We start from the raw sequence: 21,118 nt of genomic DNA on the forward strand, positions 1-21,118 counted from the left end.
TATTATGAGGCGGCCAATGCTCATATATGCACAGCCGCATTCAGGCAAATCACACACGTACAGTGCGCATGCAGATTAGTTGCAAATAGCTGCACTAATATGCATACAAACCGTCGTGGGGTACGGTGTACAATGTGCGATGTGCGATATGCAATGTGCAATGTGCAATGTGCGGGATATGGTGTTGTAGGTATGTGCACTGATTCCCTTGGGTCAAGACAGAATTTTCGGTTGCATACGCTTTAACTCAATGCAACAGGAGCAGAGAACCCACCCGGGAATATCGTTAATGAAAAGTAAACTTCAACAAGCATAAAAAAAGTTACAAGTTATTGAAACATTGAAAAATATTTTATTTTCTTTTCTGCTTGTTACAAACAAGCAGAGAAGCTTAAAATATCAAGTTTCGTCCATGCATCAATTGAAGGACTAACAAAACCTTCAAAAAGTTTCGCAGAAAGGAGTAGATTCTCTCGCAACCCGACTGCACTCAATAAAGTTTCAGTTTGCAACAGAATCTCAACAATTAAAAGAATTTGTGATACATCGGTTCTAGTATGAGGGAATAGAAATGCTGCTATGTGAGTATGCAGGAATATGTGTTGGCGTGTCTGCTCTTCAGCATAGAAATATTTTAAATTGTTTTGAACTTTGGACGCAGAAGTGCTTGTAGTAATGAGCACTTCGGAACATAAATTGAAACTAAGCGATGGTGTCGGGTGAGTCCGTCAGTTTTGTAGTTTATGTATGCCCGTCCCTCAAAAAGTAAGCGTACCCATAACATATAAACACATACATGTCAACATTTTTACAATGAAACTGTACTCACCTGTACTCCAGCCTATTGGCTGCCTCGCTGAGTGCATCGTAACTGACGCTACATGGCAAGACACTGTAAAAACCGAACAATACAGATTCAAAAAATATTAGTATCGTCCTTAAATAAACCAAAAAATTACCATATGTAAATAAAATAAAAATATAAACTTCATAAATGCATTTAAATTGGTTTATTGTTGGCATATAAAAACAAAAGTGGACGTTGAAATGTTGAGACCCGGCGTTATTAAAATTTACTGGAGTAGCGTAGTTATCGTGTGATAGCAGCTGTATGCATATGCCGCAGGTTTTTAGTTTTTTCCCTTTCCGGATGGAACTCTTCAGTTTCAAAAACTACGAAATATACATAACCGCTCATGTATATGCATTCCCGCACGCTTGACTGCTTCTATGCATAAATGCACACAAATTCAGAATCAAACACGGACAGCTGACGACTTTTTTGACTCTGACGTACAACCGATTATTTTCGCAAATAGTAAAAATCCAAAATATTCAAGCGATTCCATTGTAAATTCACAGTAGTTGAATTTATTCTGGCGTTTGAGTCTTCTTCCTTTTTTCGCAAAACTTTACGATAAAAAATCTTAATTTGGATTGCTTTGTAAAAATGTGTAAATTCACCTACGAAATAATCAATGTACTCTGAAAAGAACCTCCAAACAGCCACTCAAATATAAACGTCTTCTCCAAACACGCGATTCTAATCGCCTGTAATGACATTAAACGTTTTCACACCTTCACCCCACACACCTACACTTGCATACATAAATTTTAATTGCATTTTACACTTCTCATGTACTTTGGCTATTGTTTCCACTTAAAAATCTAGGAAGTATTTCCACACCTCTTATCGCGCTGCCATTTTTCTTCGGCTGCGCTTACCTAAGACTGTCTGTTATCTTGATAGGCTGCTGGGCTCCAACAACAGTCTACCTATGAAGGGAATTTAAAATACTGCACTTGAACGGGATACGCTGTTCGCAGCCATTAAACTCATTAAGAAGTAAGATTGCACGTCTGCTTGTCCACACAACACTGAGATCCTTACCAACACCGCAACGTTGCTTTTGTTCTGTTTTAGTTTCCACTTACCTGACACTGGAGTTTAGTTTTGTGCCAATACCCAGCTCAGTTAAACAATGCAATGTTGTTTCGCAGGGTTCACCCGCTTGCAGTGGAAAGATAACGTGATGAAAGTAGCCTCGCTTGCCCGTCGTCCATGTTACGTGCTCAATTTCCAGTTTTACAAGCAACTCCTCGAGCACCTAGACAATATTTCATAGAGAAGAGAAAACGATAAATAAACGCGCACAGTATTTGGATTAATAATGAGTAAAAATATATACGCTGAAGCTACAGAAAAATCTAAAAGCAAGAAAAATAATATATAAAAAAACGTTATTTTTGAAAAATTAAAACTTTATTATAGCATACGTCACACAAATACAAGGTAATTTCGAATATAAACAAAGTTTTTTGAAGCAACCTATTTGTGATGAGGTCATCTGTTAGCAATTACATCCATTGAGGAAGCCAATCACTCCTCATAGTCGTTTAGTTTAACACCGCTCACTCTTACCTTCTAAGAAAGAAAACGTTTGCCGATAAAAGAAAGCGTTTTCTGGACGTAGAAGTTGCTGCTTAAGCATATTCCAAAATTAGCCATATATGGAATACATGGCAACGTTTTAAAATAGTTTTAAATACAATTAAATTCTCTACACACACTTTCATTGTCATGTTTATTTTAGAACGCATATTATATTATATAGAAATGTACGAAAAGAAAACAATAGTCGGCAAAAAATGGACCTTATCTCTTTTCGCACTTAGTCAACTTCTTTTTATTTTCTTAACTCAAAATATTCCTAACGAACTACTAGATTCTATCAGCAGCTATTCTTTTGCAAATATCTCAAGTATTATTTAAAATTCTACCATAAGTTTTCATCTACTCTATTAGGTACCTACCAATCTCAACCAAATTTGTGGTGGTATTTTAGGTTCATTTAAGGTTTCATAGCTGAAAGAAAGGTGATAGATACACCGCTCAAAAAACTTTAATATAGTAGACTACTCGAAAATAAGAAAAAAATGTTGTGATTCCTATAAACAGCGTCATGTCACAGATTCAAGTAAAGCAAGTTTAGAAATGATACGAATAGTTGTTTCGAACTAAATCCAGACCAACAAAGGCTTAAGTGTAAAAGGTTACAAATGATATCGTAAGAAAGTGTGATATAAAAGATTTATTCAGAAGCCAAAGTTTGAACATTTTCCAATTTTATTATAAGGTATTGGACAAGTATTGGAGTTCCAGAGAAGAAAAGCAACACATCCGTAGTAGTTGTTTTGTGTTAACAACTGACCCTAGCGGAACAGAAGTCATGCAGCCATTCAAATAAAACACAGAAAATTGATTATTTGAAGCTCTGCTACTACAAGATAAAAATGAAACTTCCTAGCTCAAGCATCTTCTCTTACCTCAAAACAAAGCCGGACAGTCACAGCGAATATGACTAGAGGAGTTATATATCAATAGCGTTCCTCATTAAGAATTTCTTAATATCTGATAAGGACAAATGCTCCTAACCAAGTGTTACTTTCTTCAACCAATTTAAAACTAGATAATATCAAAAAATGTGACTGAAAGACTATTCTTGCTCCAGAAAAACAACATAGACAATATTTTATCCAGTAGGACCTATTTTGCGGAAACGTAGCTTAAAAAGTTCTGTTGTACTGAGTTCACCTGTTTCTTTGTGCAATTTATGATGAAATCAAGAGAAATATAAGAAAATTCTCTCAACGGTAAGCGAAAGAAGAGTTTTCGACATAGTATATTGATTTTAAAGAGAACACTTTTTGACATACGCGGGCTGCTTTTTAATTCTTATTCTTAACAATGAAAATACAATTGTTAATCAGTGAAAATGGTTTTTCCATGATGCTCCATGATGATCAATACATTTCTGAATTCGATTGAACCAATTTTATAAACAGCTTTGTCACTGTGATGTTGGTATCTCCAAACCCTAGGTTTTCAATGTCTCAATGCCCAGTTTCGGTATTTAAAAATGCTTACCATGAATTTTTTTGTTAATGTTTGGAAGCCAAAACAAATCATTGAGTACCAAGTCGGGACTGTAAGGCGGATAATCTACCAGTTCTACGTTTTGACTGCTTGAAAACTCTTTTGTTGTTGATGTGTGGGAGCTCACATTATCGATGTGGGGGAGGATCTTACTTAAACTGTTGGTATTCATTAATTCACCGAAGATTTCCGGCAAACAAATGATTGTTCAAGTGGTGTAGTTGTGACTTGACCAGTTTTTCTGAAAAGACATACGACAATTTGCTTGGATTTGCTCCGTAGATCCATGATTCGTTACCTGTCATGATGTTATGGAGGTATTTTGAACTACCTTGACCGTGTTTTTACAACATTTTCTTGCACCAATCAACACGTTCCTTTTTTCAAGCGATTGTTAAATTATTCAGAATCCAACGGGAACAAGCCTTTATGATAGCTAAATGTATACATAAAATTGAATGTGTGTTGATCCCACTTATATCTGAGTACGCCTCCCGCTATACTACATGCTGATCCATCTCAATCATTTCGCGCACCGCATCGCTGTTTTCTGGAACAACCGTCGTTCTTGAACGACTTCACGAAATTCGTCGTCCGAAATATCGAATGAAAATGTTCATTATTTAATTCGATTTTACCACAGAGACACAACTTAGAATCGATATAAACAACACATGTTAAAATTCATCTGACAATAATTAGTGTTGGCTAGGCACAAGATTTTAAAGGCAGTCTTCATATTTGTTACAATACCATATATATAATTATTTTCATCAATCTCTTTGTTTACAATAGATGTGACTCCTGTTGCTTAATTTCCCATTCGACCGACAGTTAATGACAATTATTTCCAATTTGTTAGATCTATACTCATCAACCTCATTTATCAACCATCTGATGATTTTTTTTTAGATTTTTTTACATTACGTCTAGAAAAGATATGATATTTTTATTATTTTTTTGTTAGAATTCGGTTAAAAACTGACAATTGAAAATGCTTTTTATATTCCACGGTTTTATACTAGAGGTTTATAACCTGTATCGTTATTCTGCAAGTTTAAGAGATTGTGAACTTAAATATAAAGTCAAAGTAATATAATTGAATACTGGATACGAAATTTCTAATTATATTTGCACGCATTAAATCAAAAAGGACAATATATCGAAGGATATTTGTTATTATTTTGGTACTACTACAGAACACCCTTCCTAATGAGTGAAAAAAAATATTCTTCACTTTAAAACCATTTATTTTGTCTGATAACCTCTCATTGTTGTTGTTGCTGCTTTTCAGTTCTCCAAATTCCCAAGTGTAAACCCAAACTAAGCAAATAAATACAAAAAGGAAATTGCACTTATTGAAAAATTCCTATTCAACAGTTCGCCATCAATCAACGTACGGGTTCACTTCTAACAACTTCCACTTCTACTCGAGTCTTTTAAAGACTCATCATCGCAATCAGCAGTTCAAGTCTCTACTTAATCATCATTAACAACATTAACACATTGCGAACACTTGTACACCCGGAGACACACTCGTAAGTCCGCTTGTGCGCTTCGTTCTGCGTTTGCATGGCGCACTTTTAATCGCAATCGAAGCGCACTAAACCGCAATTCATCAACTTGTCTACCCAATTTCCAATCTTTTTGCACTTCCGTGCAGCACCTATAATATTGTCAACAACATTGCTGCGGTAGGAGCTTGGATTGTTGCTTCAGATGTCAGCCACAACAATCTAAGCATAGCAATTAGAGCTGCACATCACCGGTGAGGCACATAAACTCTTTGGTGTGCATTGAAATTGCATGGAAGCTTTACTGCTCCATAATAGTTATGTACTTACCTTTTCCAGTGGCACCAAAATCCCGGGATTGTCAGCTTGTGTGGTCGTTGCAGCCGGACGTTTCACACCACCGCGCGTCGCTGCAATACCCATGCCACCACGTCCAGCTACGCCTCGTCTGTATTTAGGAGCATTCTTGTCACGTAATTCGACTTCAAGTCGCAAGATGGCGTTCGTGTTATTGCCATTGCCACTGCTTTTGCCATGTTCCGGAACACTGATGTTAAGATTGGTGGTGCTGTTGTCGACGTTGGTCCCTACCACTGGCACGTGTTGCGTATACACGGGTGGCGGTGTTTCACTATTGGTACCTGTGAAGTAAATTAAAAGATATAAAAAAAGGAAAAAAGGCGTTGGTCTTGTAGAAAAAAGAGCGAAGGGTGTGCACTGAACCTAAATCACGTGTTTTTCATGTAATTTAACTGTGACGCTAAATTGGGCTATTGGGCTATGAAATATTACGATTATGTACACAGTTTAAACAATTAGAAATGTGACTCGCGATAGCACAGTTTTATGAGGGTTATGATTTCGTCACTTGGAAATTCACGAACGTTGGAAAAAGATTGCTTAAAAATGAGTTGTGAGTGATTAAAAATTAAACTTCAATTGTGAAACTGAATTGGAAGCAATAACAAAAATTACTTTTAATTCAAATATACGAATGATTATAATTTATATACGAATGAGTAAATTAGATGGTAAAAATATATCACCGCGATATATTGTTTTGCATTTAGAAGTAGAGGAATGGAAGTTCGAATTTTGGATACTTAATTAAACTCAAAATATGTATATGTTATGATATTAGACTTATTTGAAGGGAATCTACAATTCTTACTGGACAATACAATATTGATTTTAAGTTGTTAACACTTTAAGTAGTGATTATCATTTATTTATTGATATGCCGGAATATTCTATAGCAATTGAAAACTTACAAACCAATTTTAGACGGCTTTATTTGAATTACAAGTGGTCGCGTGTAGCTTCTGTACCTATAATACTTATGAATAAATAAACGAGCGGAGAAGATTTCCACACAGTTGTGGAGACTTCATTGAAGTAATTAGGTGAGAAGAGATAAGAGCACGAGATTTAAAAATACATCAGTCAATAAAACGTACGACTGACACACAGATGGCGCTGTCATTGTCAAGTCTATATGACGTTTATGAAGTACCAACCTTCTAAAGACTATGTGTAAAATTTCATGACATTTCGATTAGTCAGGAAAAAGTGACTGCCGTTTAAGTGAAGCTACTTTTGTTATTTTCAAAACAATGAATTCGAAACAATTTCGTGTGTTAATTTATCATTGCTTCTTGATGAAAACAAATACTGTGTACAAGCTCAGGACTATATCCACCGTATAGTCCAGATCTGGCCCCCAGCGACTACTGGCGATTCGCTGATTTCAAAAAAATCCTCGTCGGTAAGAAATTCATCTCAAATGAAAAAGTAATTGCTGAAACTAAAGCCTATTTTGAGATAAAATACAAGTCCTTCTACAAGCACGAAATCGAGAAGTTAGGGCAATAAAAAGATTATATTGATGAGTAAAATCGATTTTTGGCAGAAAAAATTTGTTTTTCTTAGGTAGTCACCCGTCTTATTAACTGATGTGTTACCTGGTGGACTGGGCTTATCTAAGCCAGTCCTATAGTTCTTTTTAAACAGTTAAGAATTATAACAAATTTTTTATATATTATTGAATTAACATTTTTGATTGGCCATACCGATATTAGAAGAATTGCTAAATACTCTTCACGCTCAGCAAAGTCTTGCCATGAATTGCTCAAGTTATTGCTACTAAGCAAATGTGAGTCACAATTTAAAGTGCAGTAAAATAATGTAATAAGTAAGAAAAAGGACTGCAAGACCAAATCATAAACTGCAAATGGATGGTGAAAAATTGTTGTCCTACAAACGTGCTAAGTTCAGTGCTTCTTTAAGAAATCGCTGATCGAATTAATCCGATCCCAAAAAAATCAAATATTAAAGAAAATATATAATGGAAAGAGTTGAATTAAAGGCAATTCGCACAATTCGAAAAACAATTCAGAAACACTTCCATACGTTACAAAGTCAACTGCGTGCCAGTGAATATGTCTACGCATGTGATTCTCAGATTTTCCTTTCATTGAGTGGCTCAATAAGCAAAACAATTCCAAAGCCGAAACGTGTAACAACTCACACCACGCACACGGTCGGGACAATATTACCATGAAGCTCATGGCAGCACTCAATACGCCTACTTGTCACGCCCCGAAGGTCTGTGCTGCGTATTTATTTGCTGGCAACGATATCTTACACTGTCAGTTTCAGATTTGCTCGACGTTGACTTGTTATTGATAGCGCCGGGTACATCGAATATGTGGAGTGTGTCTAATATTTTCTAACTATAAGACATTCAATTCAAGTGCTCCTATCGGTATGTGTAATCAGCGACAGAGACAGACGAGTATCCGAAGCAAGTTTGAGTGAGGTTATCGCCTGACACACATGTGCCAGGATAAGAGTAAAAAATTTAAAATTTTATTCAATTTTTTCTTTTCATTTTCTTCTAATTCGTTTCATTTGTTGTTATATCCTGAGATGCTTCGAAATATTAACGATTTGCAAACTACAAGGAGACATTGATGTATAACATTGTCGAAGATGGTCTCCCTCCTGTCTCTGTTTCTGTTTCTGTTTCTGTCCCTGTTGGTGTTGGTGTTGGTGTTGGTGTTCGTGTGCTCCAGCACTTACGTTCCGACTTGTCATTTAACTTATCTGAGCAGCTGTCCTTTCTGATGTACCCACTGCTGTTATTACTGCCATCATTGTTGTTATTTTTATGTGCATGTCAAGCCATCGAGCCATCGAGCCATCACCTTCCGTCAGTTGCTGTATTCAAGCTGCCTACAAGTTGTTAAGTGTTTATTAAAATGATGATGTCAGAACTTCAGTCAAATTCTGGTGTTTGCTGGGAAAACGATTTATTTAATTTGACTTTATCGTGATTAATTTTATGATTGATTGATCAGTTTTCCATTTGCTCTGTTCAAATTTTATTTCATTTGATTTATGTCAATTTCTCTCCTCCCATATACTCAGTGCGGACAACCAAATAACCTGTTACTTGTTTTCCATTATCTCGAGTTTGTTAACATCTTATACAGGTCCTCAAACAGAACGAAGAAATCAAAACAATATAGACACATAACAAAGAACTTTTAAAGCAATTGGTACAGCCGTTTTTCAAAATTTCTCTTAGTTTCAAAAAAAAATTCTTGAATACCATATTAAGAATGTTACCTTATCAAGTAAATATACAATAATTTACAGTGGAATACGTTTAAGATTAATATGTACCAGTGCCTATGTGTTAATAAGTACTGCATTTGACGGACTAATGTGGGAATGAAAGAGAAAGTACGCTTATTTTTTTCCATCATTGCAACAAAATGACTTCAAATCTATTCAAAATTACACAGTGAAGTGTTCTTGGCCTTATCTTGTATTTACTTTACACATCTGATATCCCAATAAGTAATTCAATTGTCACCACAACGTTTGCCAATGATGCGGCAATTTCAATCTAACTTATTTCGAGTGGCGTAATAGTTGTCAAAATGGTGAATTAAAATTAATGAACTGAAATGTACACACGTCATTTTTACCTTCAATCGGAGTACATATTCAACAATTTTACTAAATAAGATTCCCATACCACAAGCAGATAATATAACGTACTTAGGTATTCACCTAGACAGACGACTAACTTGGCGCAAGCATATTGAAGCCAAAAAAATTCAGATGAAGCTCCAAGCCTCTAAGTTGCATTGCCTCATTAATAACAGATTCTCCCTGTGTCTGGAGTATAAAGAACTCTTGTATAACAGCATCATAGAAACAATATGAACTTATGGTATCCAGCTTTTTGGCAATGCTAATGCTTCAAATATTGAAATTATCCAAAGAGGTCAGTCAAAAATTCTAAGAACAATCACTCGTGTGTCTCATGGTTTATTAGGATCATGCAATTAAAGAAATAGTTTAAATATTTTAATGTCTATTCCACTTACACAAATAAACATGAATCCTCAAATTCAGTTTTCCCACGATTCCAAAATAGAACGCCTGCAAATAATACCTTAAGTCTTAACGCCGTCGTTCTTATCAAGGCACTTGCATATTTGCCTCTAAATCGGAACTTTTTTACCAGCCAACAATAAAACCAACCAACCATGTACTTAACTCTTAAAAGAAAGATTAAAAATTTTGCAATTTAAATACCGCAGAATAACACAAACCACACCCCAGGAAAATGATCAATTGAGTCCATGCCAATATATTATTTATTGATTACGTTATTACTTATACTTGGTACAGCGCATCCAAGTCTATCCCAAATTAAGGTTTGTCAAATGAAAACAAATCCGTCTTCTTCGCATATTATTTTTATTGCTTCTTCTGCAGACCATTTATAGTTTCTAGAGCTAATGGCATATAGCTGTTATCTCCTCCGCAATGTTACCATTATGCGAGAGAACAATGTTAATCAGGTATGCCACACAATTCTTTCTTTCAACGATTAGAATATTGGGTTAATTGTGTCTTTTGGTCGTTTTAAATAAGCTTGTCGTTCCAAGTATATGTGAAAACTGGTTCTTTTAGTACTGCTTTTGTTGTGTACTGGTAAATCACGTAAGTCTTACGTATAGTTTAATTATAGTTTAGTTTTGGTAAGTTTGCATATATGGTAGTGTCAGATATTTTTTAGACTTATAAGGTGAGACTTACGCCTTATAAGCACAATAACTCAATAATATTAAGGAGGTTTTTTCGAGTAGTAGTGAACTACAACAACAAACATTCATTTTATATTATTTTAAGTAATTGAATTTTTAGCTGACCACACAGCTGTTTCGAATATTGCCAAATACCAATTATCAATGGTCTTGGAAATAATTCTTGTTTTTAATTATGCGTAAATAATTTTTTTGAGACTTCAAGAACCAGGAATCGAACTTAAGCGTTGTTTAATATAATAATTTATATCTCCCTTAAACTTTTTTAGTTGACAATTACTTACGGAAATAAATCCTTGGTTTAAAACCATAGAACTTAAAGATTCACGCTTTCCTGGCTCCTTGCGTATCACGTTTTCCACTTTTCTGTGTCGCAATAGTGCTAAAGATATCGGACATTAAAGTTTCAATTTCTCACAAGAGCTTCAAATCGCAACACCCTGGACCTCAAAAAATCCTTCTAGTACTACACACGTTTTCCTAGCTTTACAAATTACTAAGTTCCTTGATTGAAATTACACAGTTTATTAAAGTTTAGATAATAGAAGAATCGCATTCTAAATGAATATTTAAGTCCCTGCCTCTTATATATCTTTCACAAATTAAGAAAATTAATGCTTACGTATCCTATTATATACTATTCGATGTTAAAAAACAAATGAGTGTTAGGTGTTTTAAAGTAACAGAAGCTTTCGGCAGCCAGCTCGTTCGAAGGGTTTCTGACACGAGTTGGTAGTACCAAGTAATCTAATATCTTTGGTGGCTTGAACCTTGGTCTAAAGATTTAGACATGCTTAAAAATACTTAATATTATTTCAGCTTCTTTAGCCTCTTGATTGTCTTGTTGTTTCAGTGTAATTACTATTACACTAATAGTTTTCAAAAGAAGTCTGTGCTTTTCAAATGAAGAATTGAAGAAAAATGCACACTGCGCAGAGTATGACCTTAATAAAATAACAAGGACTCTAAATCCCCAGTGCTAGGTTGTATTCGCTACGTAACCCTTACATAGTTCAGTTTTCATTCTTATCTTCTTCAGTGTATTTTGTTTAACTGTATTTACCATGATTGTCAGAAACGGGGTCTGTTATTGAAATTGTGACATGTGATAAAGGAATATTGCATTTAAAAACCAAAACATTTTCTAATTTTCCGAAAATTTAGAAATTTAGCAATATCAAGCAGAAGCATGTCTATGTGTATCAATCCGTGGCAACAAGTTGGGTAGATTAAGTTGTCGTTCCGTGAATGCAAGAGCTCTTCTGATGTTAAACTGTGATGAAGTGCAGCAAAAATGAAAACAAAATTAAGCGATCAGTGCCCACATGAAGTTTAAGCCTCTGAATTGAAATTAAACTAAAAAAAAACTTACGTCAGCCACCTAAATGTCGAAGGTAATACGAGTTTTATTTTAGTATTTAATTTGTCGCATTAATTTACTTTATTAGCCTAGTTTACGCACAGCTCCATTACTGTGTCTGGGTATGTTAGGTCATAAAAATTTAGTGTTAAAGTTTAATACTAGCAGATTACATCTTCGCTGCTCCATAAAACACGGTCAATGAATCTCTGCATGTCAACCATATAAGCAAACTGATTTGCAAACAACTTAACTCACCCTTTTAATGCATTCAGATCTGTTACAAATCTTACACGTGTTCCGGTATATTGCACGCTCACAGGCGTAGAGCGGTACTTAAAATTTTATATGACAACATTGAAGCCATTGAAGCAGTTTCACTCTCACAGAACAGCCCTTAATACTTTTATTGTAGTATTAAAGTCAAGCTCATCTAATTTCAACAGTTCCAACAATTCCAACCAGACAACGCGTATGTGCGCCCTAAAGCTTTCATAGCATAGCCTTAGGCGACATTTTTATTATGTCGTAAAACAATTAATTTTTTTCGCATATAATAACACAACAATGAAGTGTTACGCAAACCACAGAGTACACAAACATCATCACAAGGATTGCGCACAACAAATGCTAAAATTACAAATTAGCACTTGCAGTTATTTAATTAAGCTAATCCCTAGAAGTATACTGTGCTATGCAAAATAATGTGTGCCGTCTCATTTACAGCGCTTTTAATTACAGTCATGAGTTCGCTTGAGAGTGCGTTAGTTTTCACATTTTTGCTTATTTTCATGAATAATGTGCTTGTGTGTGTGGCTAGATGTGCGGGCTTATCTTACCGAAAATGAGTTCACGTTCGAAATTTGCTGTTGGCACTACAATCAAGAAGACGACGCCAGGCATTTTAAGTTCAGCTCTCCGAGTCCAGACTTCAGCAAGATTTTGAAATCTGTTTATATTTCCTGCAAAAAATAATTAAAATAAATTTATTTTAAAAGGGACAAAAACGGTGCAAATACAAAAAAATCTATTTATTTTTATTTATACATTTAAATGCCCATATACTTCTAATCTCAATTCTAATTCTAATCACAACAATGAAAAAAATAACGAAAGCAAAAAATTAATCTAGTTAATCATAACTTCATCTAAAATTTGAAATAAAAAACTTTTGAAGGAATATAATTGATAATCTGAAAATCATCTCAGCAATTGAAGATTAATGCAAGAAGTGTATATATAGACAGTGCTTCACTCTGTTTGGAGTTCATCCATTTTTACACTTACCGAACACTGTAAATAAAATATCTGTAAATAGAAAGACAGAAAAATCATGTTTTTCAAACTACAATCATTACCAAAAAATGAGTGAGCAACTATCAACCTCTCAGTTTTTGTGCAGTTAGAGAGCATTATCATAGTACTGGGCCACAAGTGCTACAGAATTTTTTGTTTTAGAATCCTGAAAACACTTCAAACTCACATAGTTTAATTAAATTTAACGGCGAATAAATTGCTTGAATGAAGGGGAGTTTCCTTCGAATTATGAAAGAACGATTTTTTAAAACGGGTATACCTAATAACAAAAGCCTAAGTTATTCGCAGTAAACACTTACACAAATTACTTAAAATTTGATTCAGATTTACACTTACACTTCAGAAGAATTATAAACAAATAACAAAACATTTTATAATTATTATGCAAGTATACAAAGCTATAAAATCTTAAGTGTCTTCCCGAAACTTCCCGAGTCAATCTTATTTATATTATTAAATAAGTTGAATTCATTTTAAAGCTATCATTCTACTCCGGAGAATGAGAGGGAGAAGAAAACTTTTTAATTATGCAACAGAAACAATTTCATAAAGTATATCACTAATTTGTGGGAGAAATTTAAATTAATCATTGCACAAAAAAATAAAATTTCAAAAAGAATGAGGCTTTTTACAAGGCCATCAATTTCAGGGTTCCAAGAACAATACGCCTATGATTGAGATTTCAATTGTTCAGTGTGTATGGACAAAATATTGTTTGGAAGTTAAAATTATGTTGTTGTGAAACTTAAACACAACATCGTTGTTTAATGGATCTTTTCAAGGTCATTTCTGACGACTTATGGGAACATAGTTATTAATATCTTGACCACAAGTTCATCAAAAGCGTAAGGATTATTCATAAAAATGCGATGCTTTTACTTCTCCTCACTACACGAAGTAGAGTTCAAGAAAAAAAAAACAAATCATATAAACTTGGTGGTAAATTCCCAGAACATACAGATGAACAAACAAATTTCAAAACTAACTTCTGTGTCATTTTATTTTCAATTATATTTATTATTATTTAATTGATTTTTATATTCCCTTTCAGATATGCGAGAACTAAAGCAGAAACCAATAATGGTTAATAATTATATATAAAACATATTAGGGATTCTCAATCCAATACTCAATCACACCTATTAAAACTCTTTTTAAGAATAATAAAGTTTAGAGTTATTATACTGCTATTTAATAGCTTCATAGTGTTATTAACAAGCACTATTTTACTGATATAGCAAAATTATTCATTTGACATTGCAATAAATTATTTGTTATATGTAAAGTTATTTTAAAAATTCAGATATAATAAGGTATTATGCTAATATGATCGCATTTCATTAAGAATTGATCGAACTTTAAAGAGACACATAGATTATGTTGTACAAATATACTGGTGTTTTTATTTCATGATTCCAAGAGCAAACACAAATTACTCACATCTGTGATTGAAATTTTGATCATACTTTTATATCAGTATATTGTTTGAACATCACCATTAAACTCATCACTCAAATATTCTTGATAGAATATTTCAATTTTGAGCCTAATATTGAAAAATCTCATTTATACTTAATACACTTTTTGCATGCGTTTGAACCATTTGTCAAAGCATTTTTTCTAATCTTCTTTAGACACCTCCAAAACGTGAGGTTTTAATGCAACAACGGCTTCTTCCGTCGACAAAAACTCGTTATCCACGTAATTTACGAATATTCTTCACATTCGAGAACACGAAAAACTTAAGTGCCAACTCAGAACTGTAGAGCTGAAGACCCATCAATTCGGTTCATGACTATTTGAAAATTCAAAATCGGTTCTTAGTAGTTTGTTTGCCGCGAAGTCTGAGCACTCATTATCTCTTAATGGAGATGGAGACGCCTGTTTGTTTTCCGTATTTCACTGAAGATTTCCAATTGGTTGTCACAAATGGTTGTACACCATTTAGAATTGACCGTTTTACATTCCTGTAATAGTACTCGTATAGTTGCCACATGACCAGTTTTTCGAAAAAACAAGCAACCATTTGTTTCGAAGTGCTTGAAGCGCGAACAACTTTTTTTGAATTTGGTTCATCTTGAAATACCTATAGAGCTAATTGCTGTCTCATATATGCGTTCCAGCTTATCCGCATATATCCATGATTCGACACCTGTTATAATCTTATACTCATATATGTCTTTTAAGGCACTGTACTTATTGTGCACTGGTGTACACCAATCGTCACGAATATCTTTTTGAGATTTCATCATGTCAAATGATGGGGGCTTCAACGAGAAAAAACCTTTCCCATTGCTAAATGATGGTGCAATATATTTTATATGCTGGTGGAACTAATGCCTAGGGTTCCACCTTAACCTCAATCACACATTATGTCGCATGACAGTCTTGTATTACAACTACCAGTTTCTGCACATCGTCAGTGTTTTCTGGTACAACAACTGAACAATTGATTTTGGATAATCTTCACGACCCGAATTTCGTCAGTAAGCTAACTGCGACCACGATTAAAATCATTGTAGCTTACTGTGGCGATGTGAAAGTAAATTGATCGATGCAAACTTAACTTGATACTCGTAATCCACGTCGAAAATCGCTATAAATCATCGCACGAAAATTTTCTCGGGTTAATTCCATTTCACACTGTAAATAATCACTGTAAATACACAAATAACGCTGTTTTGACAAAAAGTTTAAGGTTGATTATATTTAATAATGTCAAAGTTTCGTATGGAAATATCAGATGACGTTTGACAACAATCAGTGTTGCGAAGGCTCAAAATAGAAATAGTCACCCTCGTATTGTGGCTTGTGCCACTCTACTTTTAAAACCACGTTTCGTCCACATCCATAACTTAAATTTCACACTAAAAGAAATAATCCTCTAGATAAATAGTGCTTCATGCTTCATATTAGTGAGGAAATTATATATATTTTAAAATCTATAATTGAAGCAAAATAACGTTACTATAGATTCATCTATTTCTATAATAAGTTTTCATCAGTTTTTCATGCTCAGTGGCTGTTATACGACACATGTTGTAAGATGATAAACTAAACATATGATGTCTTTAATGACATTTCTATATAATATATGTTGCGAAAACATTGCTGCCATATTGAGATCACAATCTGGATATGTGTTATGCCATGTACTATTTAGAATACTTATGCGCTAATATAGATTTTGCTGAAGCATATTTTAGAGTTTTTATTTTTTCTGTTCTTCATATTTACATTTTATTAGGCATTTCTTTTTATATTTTCAGATTAAAGTTTTAAGATTTACATGATTCTCTGTTTTCAATAGAATAATTGCTTCTATGACAATCCTGCTCAGAAATATTTCATGTCTAGAAATAAGCATCGATGCTATTGCCTTTGAGCCTTGAAAAAAATGTTCTCTGGAAACCAAATGGAAACTAGATGGACTTTTTTTATAATAACCTACAAATTATACCTCAGCTAATATAAAATATGTGTCACAAATATTGACATCACTCACAACAATCCATACAACCGAAGGAACAACTAAAGTCTATACTAGTTATTCTTCAGAAAATGTGATTTGCCAGAACTTGAATTTTTTCAAAGCAAAAATACAAGTAAATTAAATAAAATAAAAAAAAAATAAAAAAATTGCATTCTTGATTTTGTTGTTGACGTTTCATGTGTGGAGATGGCCAATCAAGCCGCTGCTGCGAAGTTGAAAATAGTTTTCATATCCATTGAAATTTCGAAAGGAAAACAAAAGAAAAACTCAGGAAAACAAAACAAACCAGCAGGACTCAAAGGCGAATAGCTTTTTAAGTCTTACTTAAATTACTGTTGCCAAATGCACTAAAACGCATTAGAAAATGTGGCGAAGTGTTGCAAGTCCACGCTGCCACTTACTATATATAAGATATGCTTTTAGTTTGATTTTCTCCTATAGTCCCTGCTCGACTGCATGACCACACCTCCCAACCCAACACCAAAAACTCCAACAATTCAATGAGAAATTAATAGAGTTTCTTACAGTCTATGTTTTGGAAATAGTAGCACTTCCCTTAGGACCATCAAGAACTCTATTTGAAGTATCATACGAAACACGCAGTCAGACGAGATACGCGACAGAAAAAATGACTTCAGCTTAATCAAGCATGCTCTGAAACCAACTGCAGAATAATAAGTTTATTTTTTGGATATACTGAAGAAACAATAACAGGAAGTGTCTTTTCGTTGTATCAGTTCTATAAGACACAACAAAATAGAAAAAGCTAATCATCTTTTCAGTTCCCACAGATATCCAGATAGCCTATACCTAATAGAGATTTTCCAAATATGGTATACCTTCCGATCAAAAAAGAACGAGAGGCCTATTTTTGAATTCCCGCGCTTATCCAATCGGTAAATTCTTTTTATTTTCACGCTGGGAACACTATTACACACATTCTGTCAAAGTTTAACGTATATCGTACGATTATTTTTTGTTTGGCGTCTATACAAAGAAGGCGAAAAATTTTTGGTATGGCGATTTTTATAATGGATCAAAAATTAGAACAACGTGCGTCCATCAAATTTTGTGTTGCAAATGGATTCAAGTGTGTCGAAACTGTTAAAAAATGTTAAAAAAGGCCGTTGGTGATTTGTGTGTGTCACAACCACGAGTATACGAATGGTTTAAAAGGTTCAAAGACGGTCGTACAAGCTTGGACCATGATGAGATCCCTAGCCGCCCAACAACTTCTGTTACTGAAGAAAATATTGAATCGGCGAAGCAGATCGTGTTGGAAAATCGTTGTGAACTGATTAGAGAAATTGCACCGTACTCTCCAGATATGGCTCCGTGCGACTTTTTCCTCTTCCCCCGACTCAAATTGCCCTTGCGAGGATTTTTTTTGAGATCGCGTTTTGAGACCATAGAGGCATAAGGTAAAAATCGCTACACGAAAATTTTTCGACTTCTTTGTACGCCAAATAAAAACTAATCCTACGATATGCGTTAAACTTTGCAGAATGTGTATAATAGTGTTGCCCGCGTGAAAATAAAAAAAATTTACCGATTGGATAAGCGCGGGAAATCAAAAATTAAAAATTAAAGTTGTTTTTTGATCACAAGGTATATTAACTGTCCGAAAAAGAATCAACTCTGCAAATGCTTCAGTTGCAAACAAATAGACGCACTCTGTGTTTTATTAAATAAAAAGCATTAGCGTTAAAAATATACATAACGACTGACAAAAGCAACCCAAAGGCATTGAAGCAGAAATATATAAGTATAAATATGTAAAACAATGTATAAAAATATATGTTCATGGCATACTATACAATGTATGCCATTAATAGACACTACGACAGAAACTGTGGATCACATTCAACTGAAAAAAGAAAGGGTCATCGTTTTTTATGGACTTGAAGTTTGTTTTTTTTGTCTATCTGTTTATTACTCTTTGCAAACAAAAACCGTAAATCTGAAAGATTCTGTGATAAAAAATTATGATTTCTAATTATGAAGTCCAATAAAAATAGAAAGAGAGAGATTTTTTTGAAGATTTCATCTATTGAAAATTCGTGCAATAACCATCACTAAGTTTTTGGTATTGTATGCCATTTATATTGATTAAAAGAAGAAAATTAATACTATTTATAAATAGTTTTAGAGTCAGGGCATTCTAGTTAATTATAAAACACGTACATTATATTGACTTTAAAATGTATATAAAAGGTATCCAAAATAGTAATCAAAATGATCAAAACTATTTAACCGTCTTTAAAATAGACATCATCGGATATGCAATATAACTCTGCTATCACCTAAACCATTTCGTTGAACTTCTTCATTAATCTGAAACATTTTTTCGGAGGTGGCAACTTTGGCTTTGGGAATGAGATAAAGTCAGTATTTTGCACCAAAGATTAATAATGGTCGCAGTCCTCTGCTCCATTGGAAGCTAGTACCCCGTTTATTGTTATAGTGCTGGATCATTCACACTTGTTAAATTTAGTCAAAAAAATTCGTTATTCTTGCAGAACCTGAATCAGCTTTGTGGAACAGCAGAACACTAAAACGTATAATTGCCAAAACTGCTGATGTAAACAGACTGCACAATGGATCAAACTCAAATTCCGCATGATTACACACTACAGTGTTACCAATTTCTATAGATGATATAACTTGAACACAAAGTATAACAAACAAATGATCTACACTTAAAGTAAGATAGAAAATATTACTCAAAAATGCATGAATGCACTTATCACACCACATCATTTATAAGTGCGATAATAACTTGAACTTAAGCATTTCTTGACGAGAAGAATGAATTTTTTATTCTCAATTCAAAATTAATTAAATCCTAGCACCACAACATCGCCACTTACCGAGGATAACAGTTGCATCGTCACACTTTCTATATTGCAAAAAACTATTCAACGACTGCTGAAGTTCCCAAGCAACTTTACACGTCTGTTTATATATACCTACAGAGAATTTAACCATTCAAACATCATTTTGAATTGTTTTAATGCAAACCAAATTCAATGGAAACTTCGTCAGTTTTCCACAATTGTTGTGATCCTTAAAATATGCAATAAAGAAATTCTATAAGAAATTGTTGCTTGTCAGTTTTGACTGTGCGAAAATAGGAGGCAAGCATTATAGCTCAAAACTGTTGCTTTGCACACTGTTGTTGCTGTTGTTATTGTTGTAGTAATTGTTGTTGTGTAGTCTTCATGCTGTTGATTTCATTTGCTGTGTCAGTAACTGAAGTATGACTAAAATTAGATGTGCAATTACTTTGTATGTCATTCTACCGCTCTGGCGGTCTGCCAGTGTGTCAGTCTGTCCGTCCTTTGCCTAAACATTTGTCCAACTTTATAGTCAAAACGGAAGCCACCACAGAGCGGATGTGAAAATGGAAATACGATTTGTTTCTTTTTCAACACATTAAGTAGCTTCAAGTACATCGTATATCTTTTCGGATTATTTTAAGCAGGCAAGCGTTATAGGAAAATGAAGCAGTAACTCTGAGTGAGCATAGCGTACGTACACTTAAGCTTCTTAAAGTTAATATGAGCATAAATAGTTGATGTGACCATTTTCATAGCGAATTTTCTTTAACGTCAAAACAAAAAAGACAAAAAGCACACAAAATATCAGATTAAGCGAAAATATGTAACTAAATTTAAAAATATTTTACGAAATGTTGACTGTTGTTGCTGGGCATGCAAACTTGTGCCTAGAAGTATGCTATATTTAAGGCAAAATTAACTGCCACGTTAGCGTTGAAATTGGTCCAAAATATTGGCATCTCTCGGATATCCTTAAAATTGTCTTCATTTGACCATTGGCATTTCATACAAGAATACAAAAAAAGAACACGGAAAGAAACCATTTCGAAGCAGAAAAAACTGTAGAAGAAAATGCAAAAATAAATTAAAGAATAAATTTTGTAAATATTAGCACAGAACAGCTGCGGGGCATGCACGGTGTAAAATAATGAATAGCACAATAGAATAGGTAACAACTGGAGCACGGAAGACAACAGGACCAACTGAACGAACTGAACCAACTGAACAAAGCAAAAAACATTGTACGTTTTGCAATGCGTTGGAATTAAAGAATTTAATAATGCTGCCAGTTTGCTGGAAATCCTCAGGACTCTTCAACGAAGCAAATATTTAGTTATGCAGAAATTTTTAATTATTACCTACAATGCTCTCAAAACGCTTAAATTGTTGGAACCACCATCCTCTGAAACTATTCCATTAAATTTCTTGTCACTGCTGAAGAACTTTGTAATGCGATACTAATGTTACTCCAACAATTCAAAGTTTCCATTGTGAAGTTTAATTAATTTAATTAAATTTAATTTAGTTACTG

At 34.0% G+C, this 21,118-nt stretch overlaps 1 protein-coding gene across 1 annotated transcript in view; it reads right to left on the reverse strand.

Annotated features, from left to right (window-relative positions):
- Window positions 1-21,118, reverse strand: part of LOC119689640 — a 96,174-nt gene that overhangs the window by 72,966 nt on the left and 2,090 nt on the right. Inside the window, exons 2-5 of the mRNA XM_038104512.1 lie at window positions 12,777-12,899; window positions 5,782-6,092; window positions 1,936-2,108; window positions 830-892 (exon numbers count right to left, since the gene is read on the reverse strand). Of these exons, the coding sequence (XP_037960440.1) occupies window positions 830-892; window positions 1,936-2,108; window positions 5,782-6,092; window positions 12,777-12,840 (611 nt within the window). The 5' untranslated portion in view covers window positions 12,841-12,899. The remainder of the gene's footprint in view (window positions 1-829; window positions 893-1,935; window positions 2,109-5,781; window positions 6,093-12,776; window positions 12,900-21,118) is intronic.

This window comes from Teleopsis dalmanni, chromosome X, assembly GCF_002237135.1.
Source record: "Teleopsis dalmanni isolate 2A chromosome X, ASM223713v2, whole genome shotgun sequence".
NCBI classification, from domain to species: domain Eukaryota; kingdom Metazoa; phylum Arthropoda; class Insecta; order Diptera; family Diopsidae; genus Teleopsis; species Teleopsis dalmanni.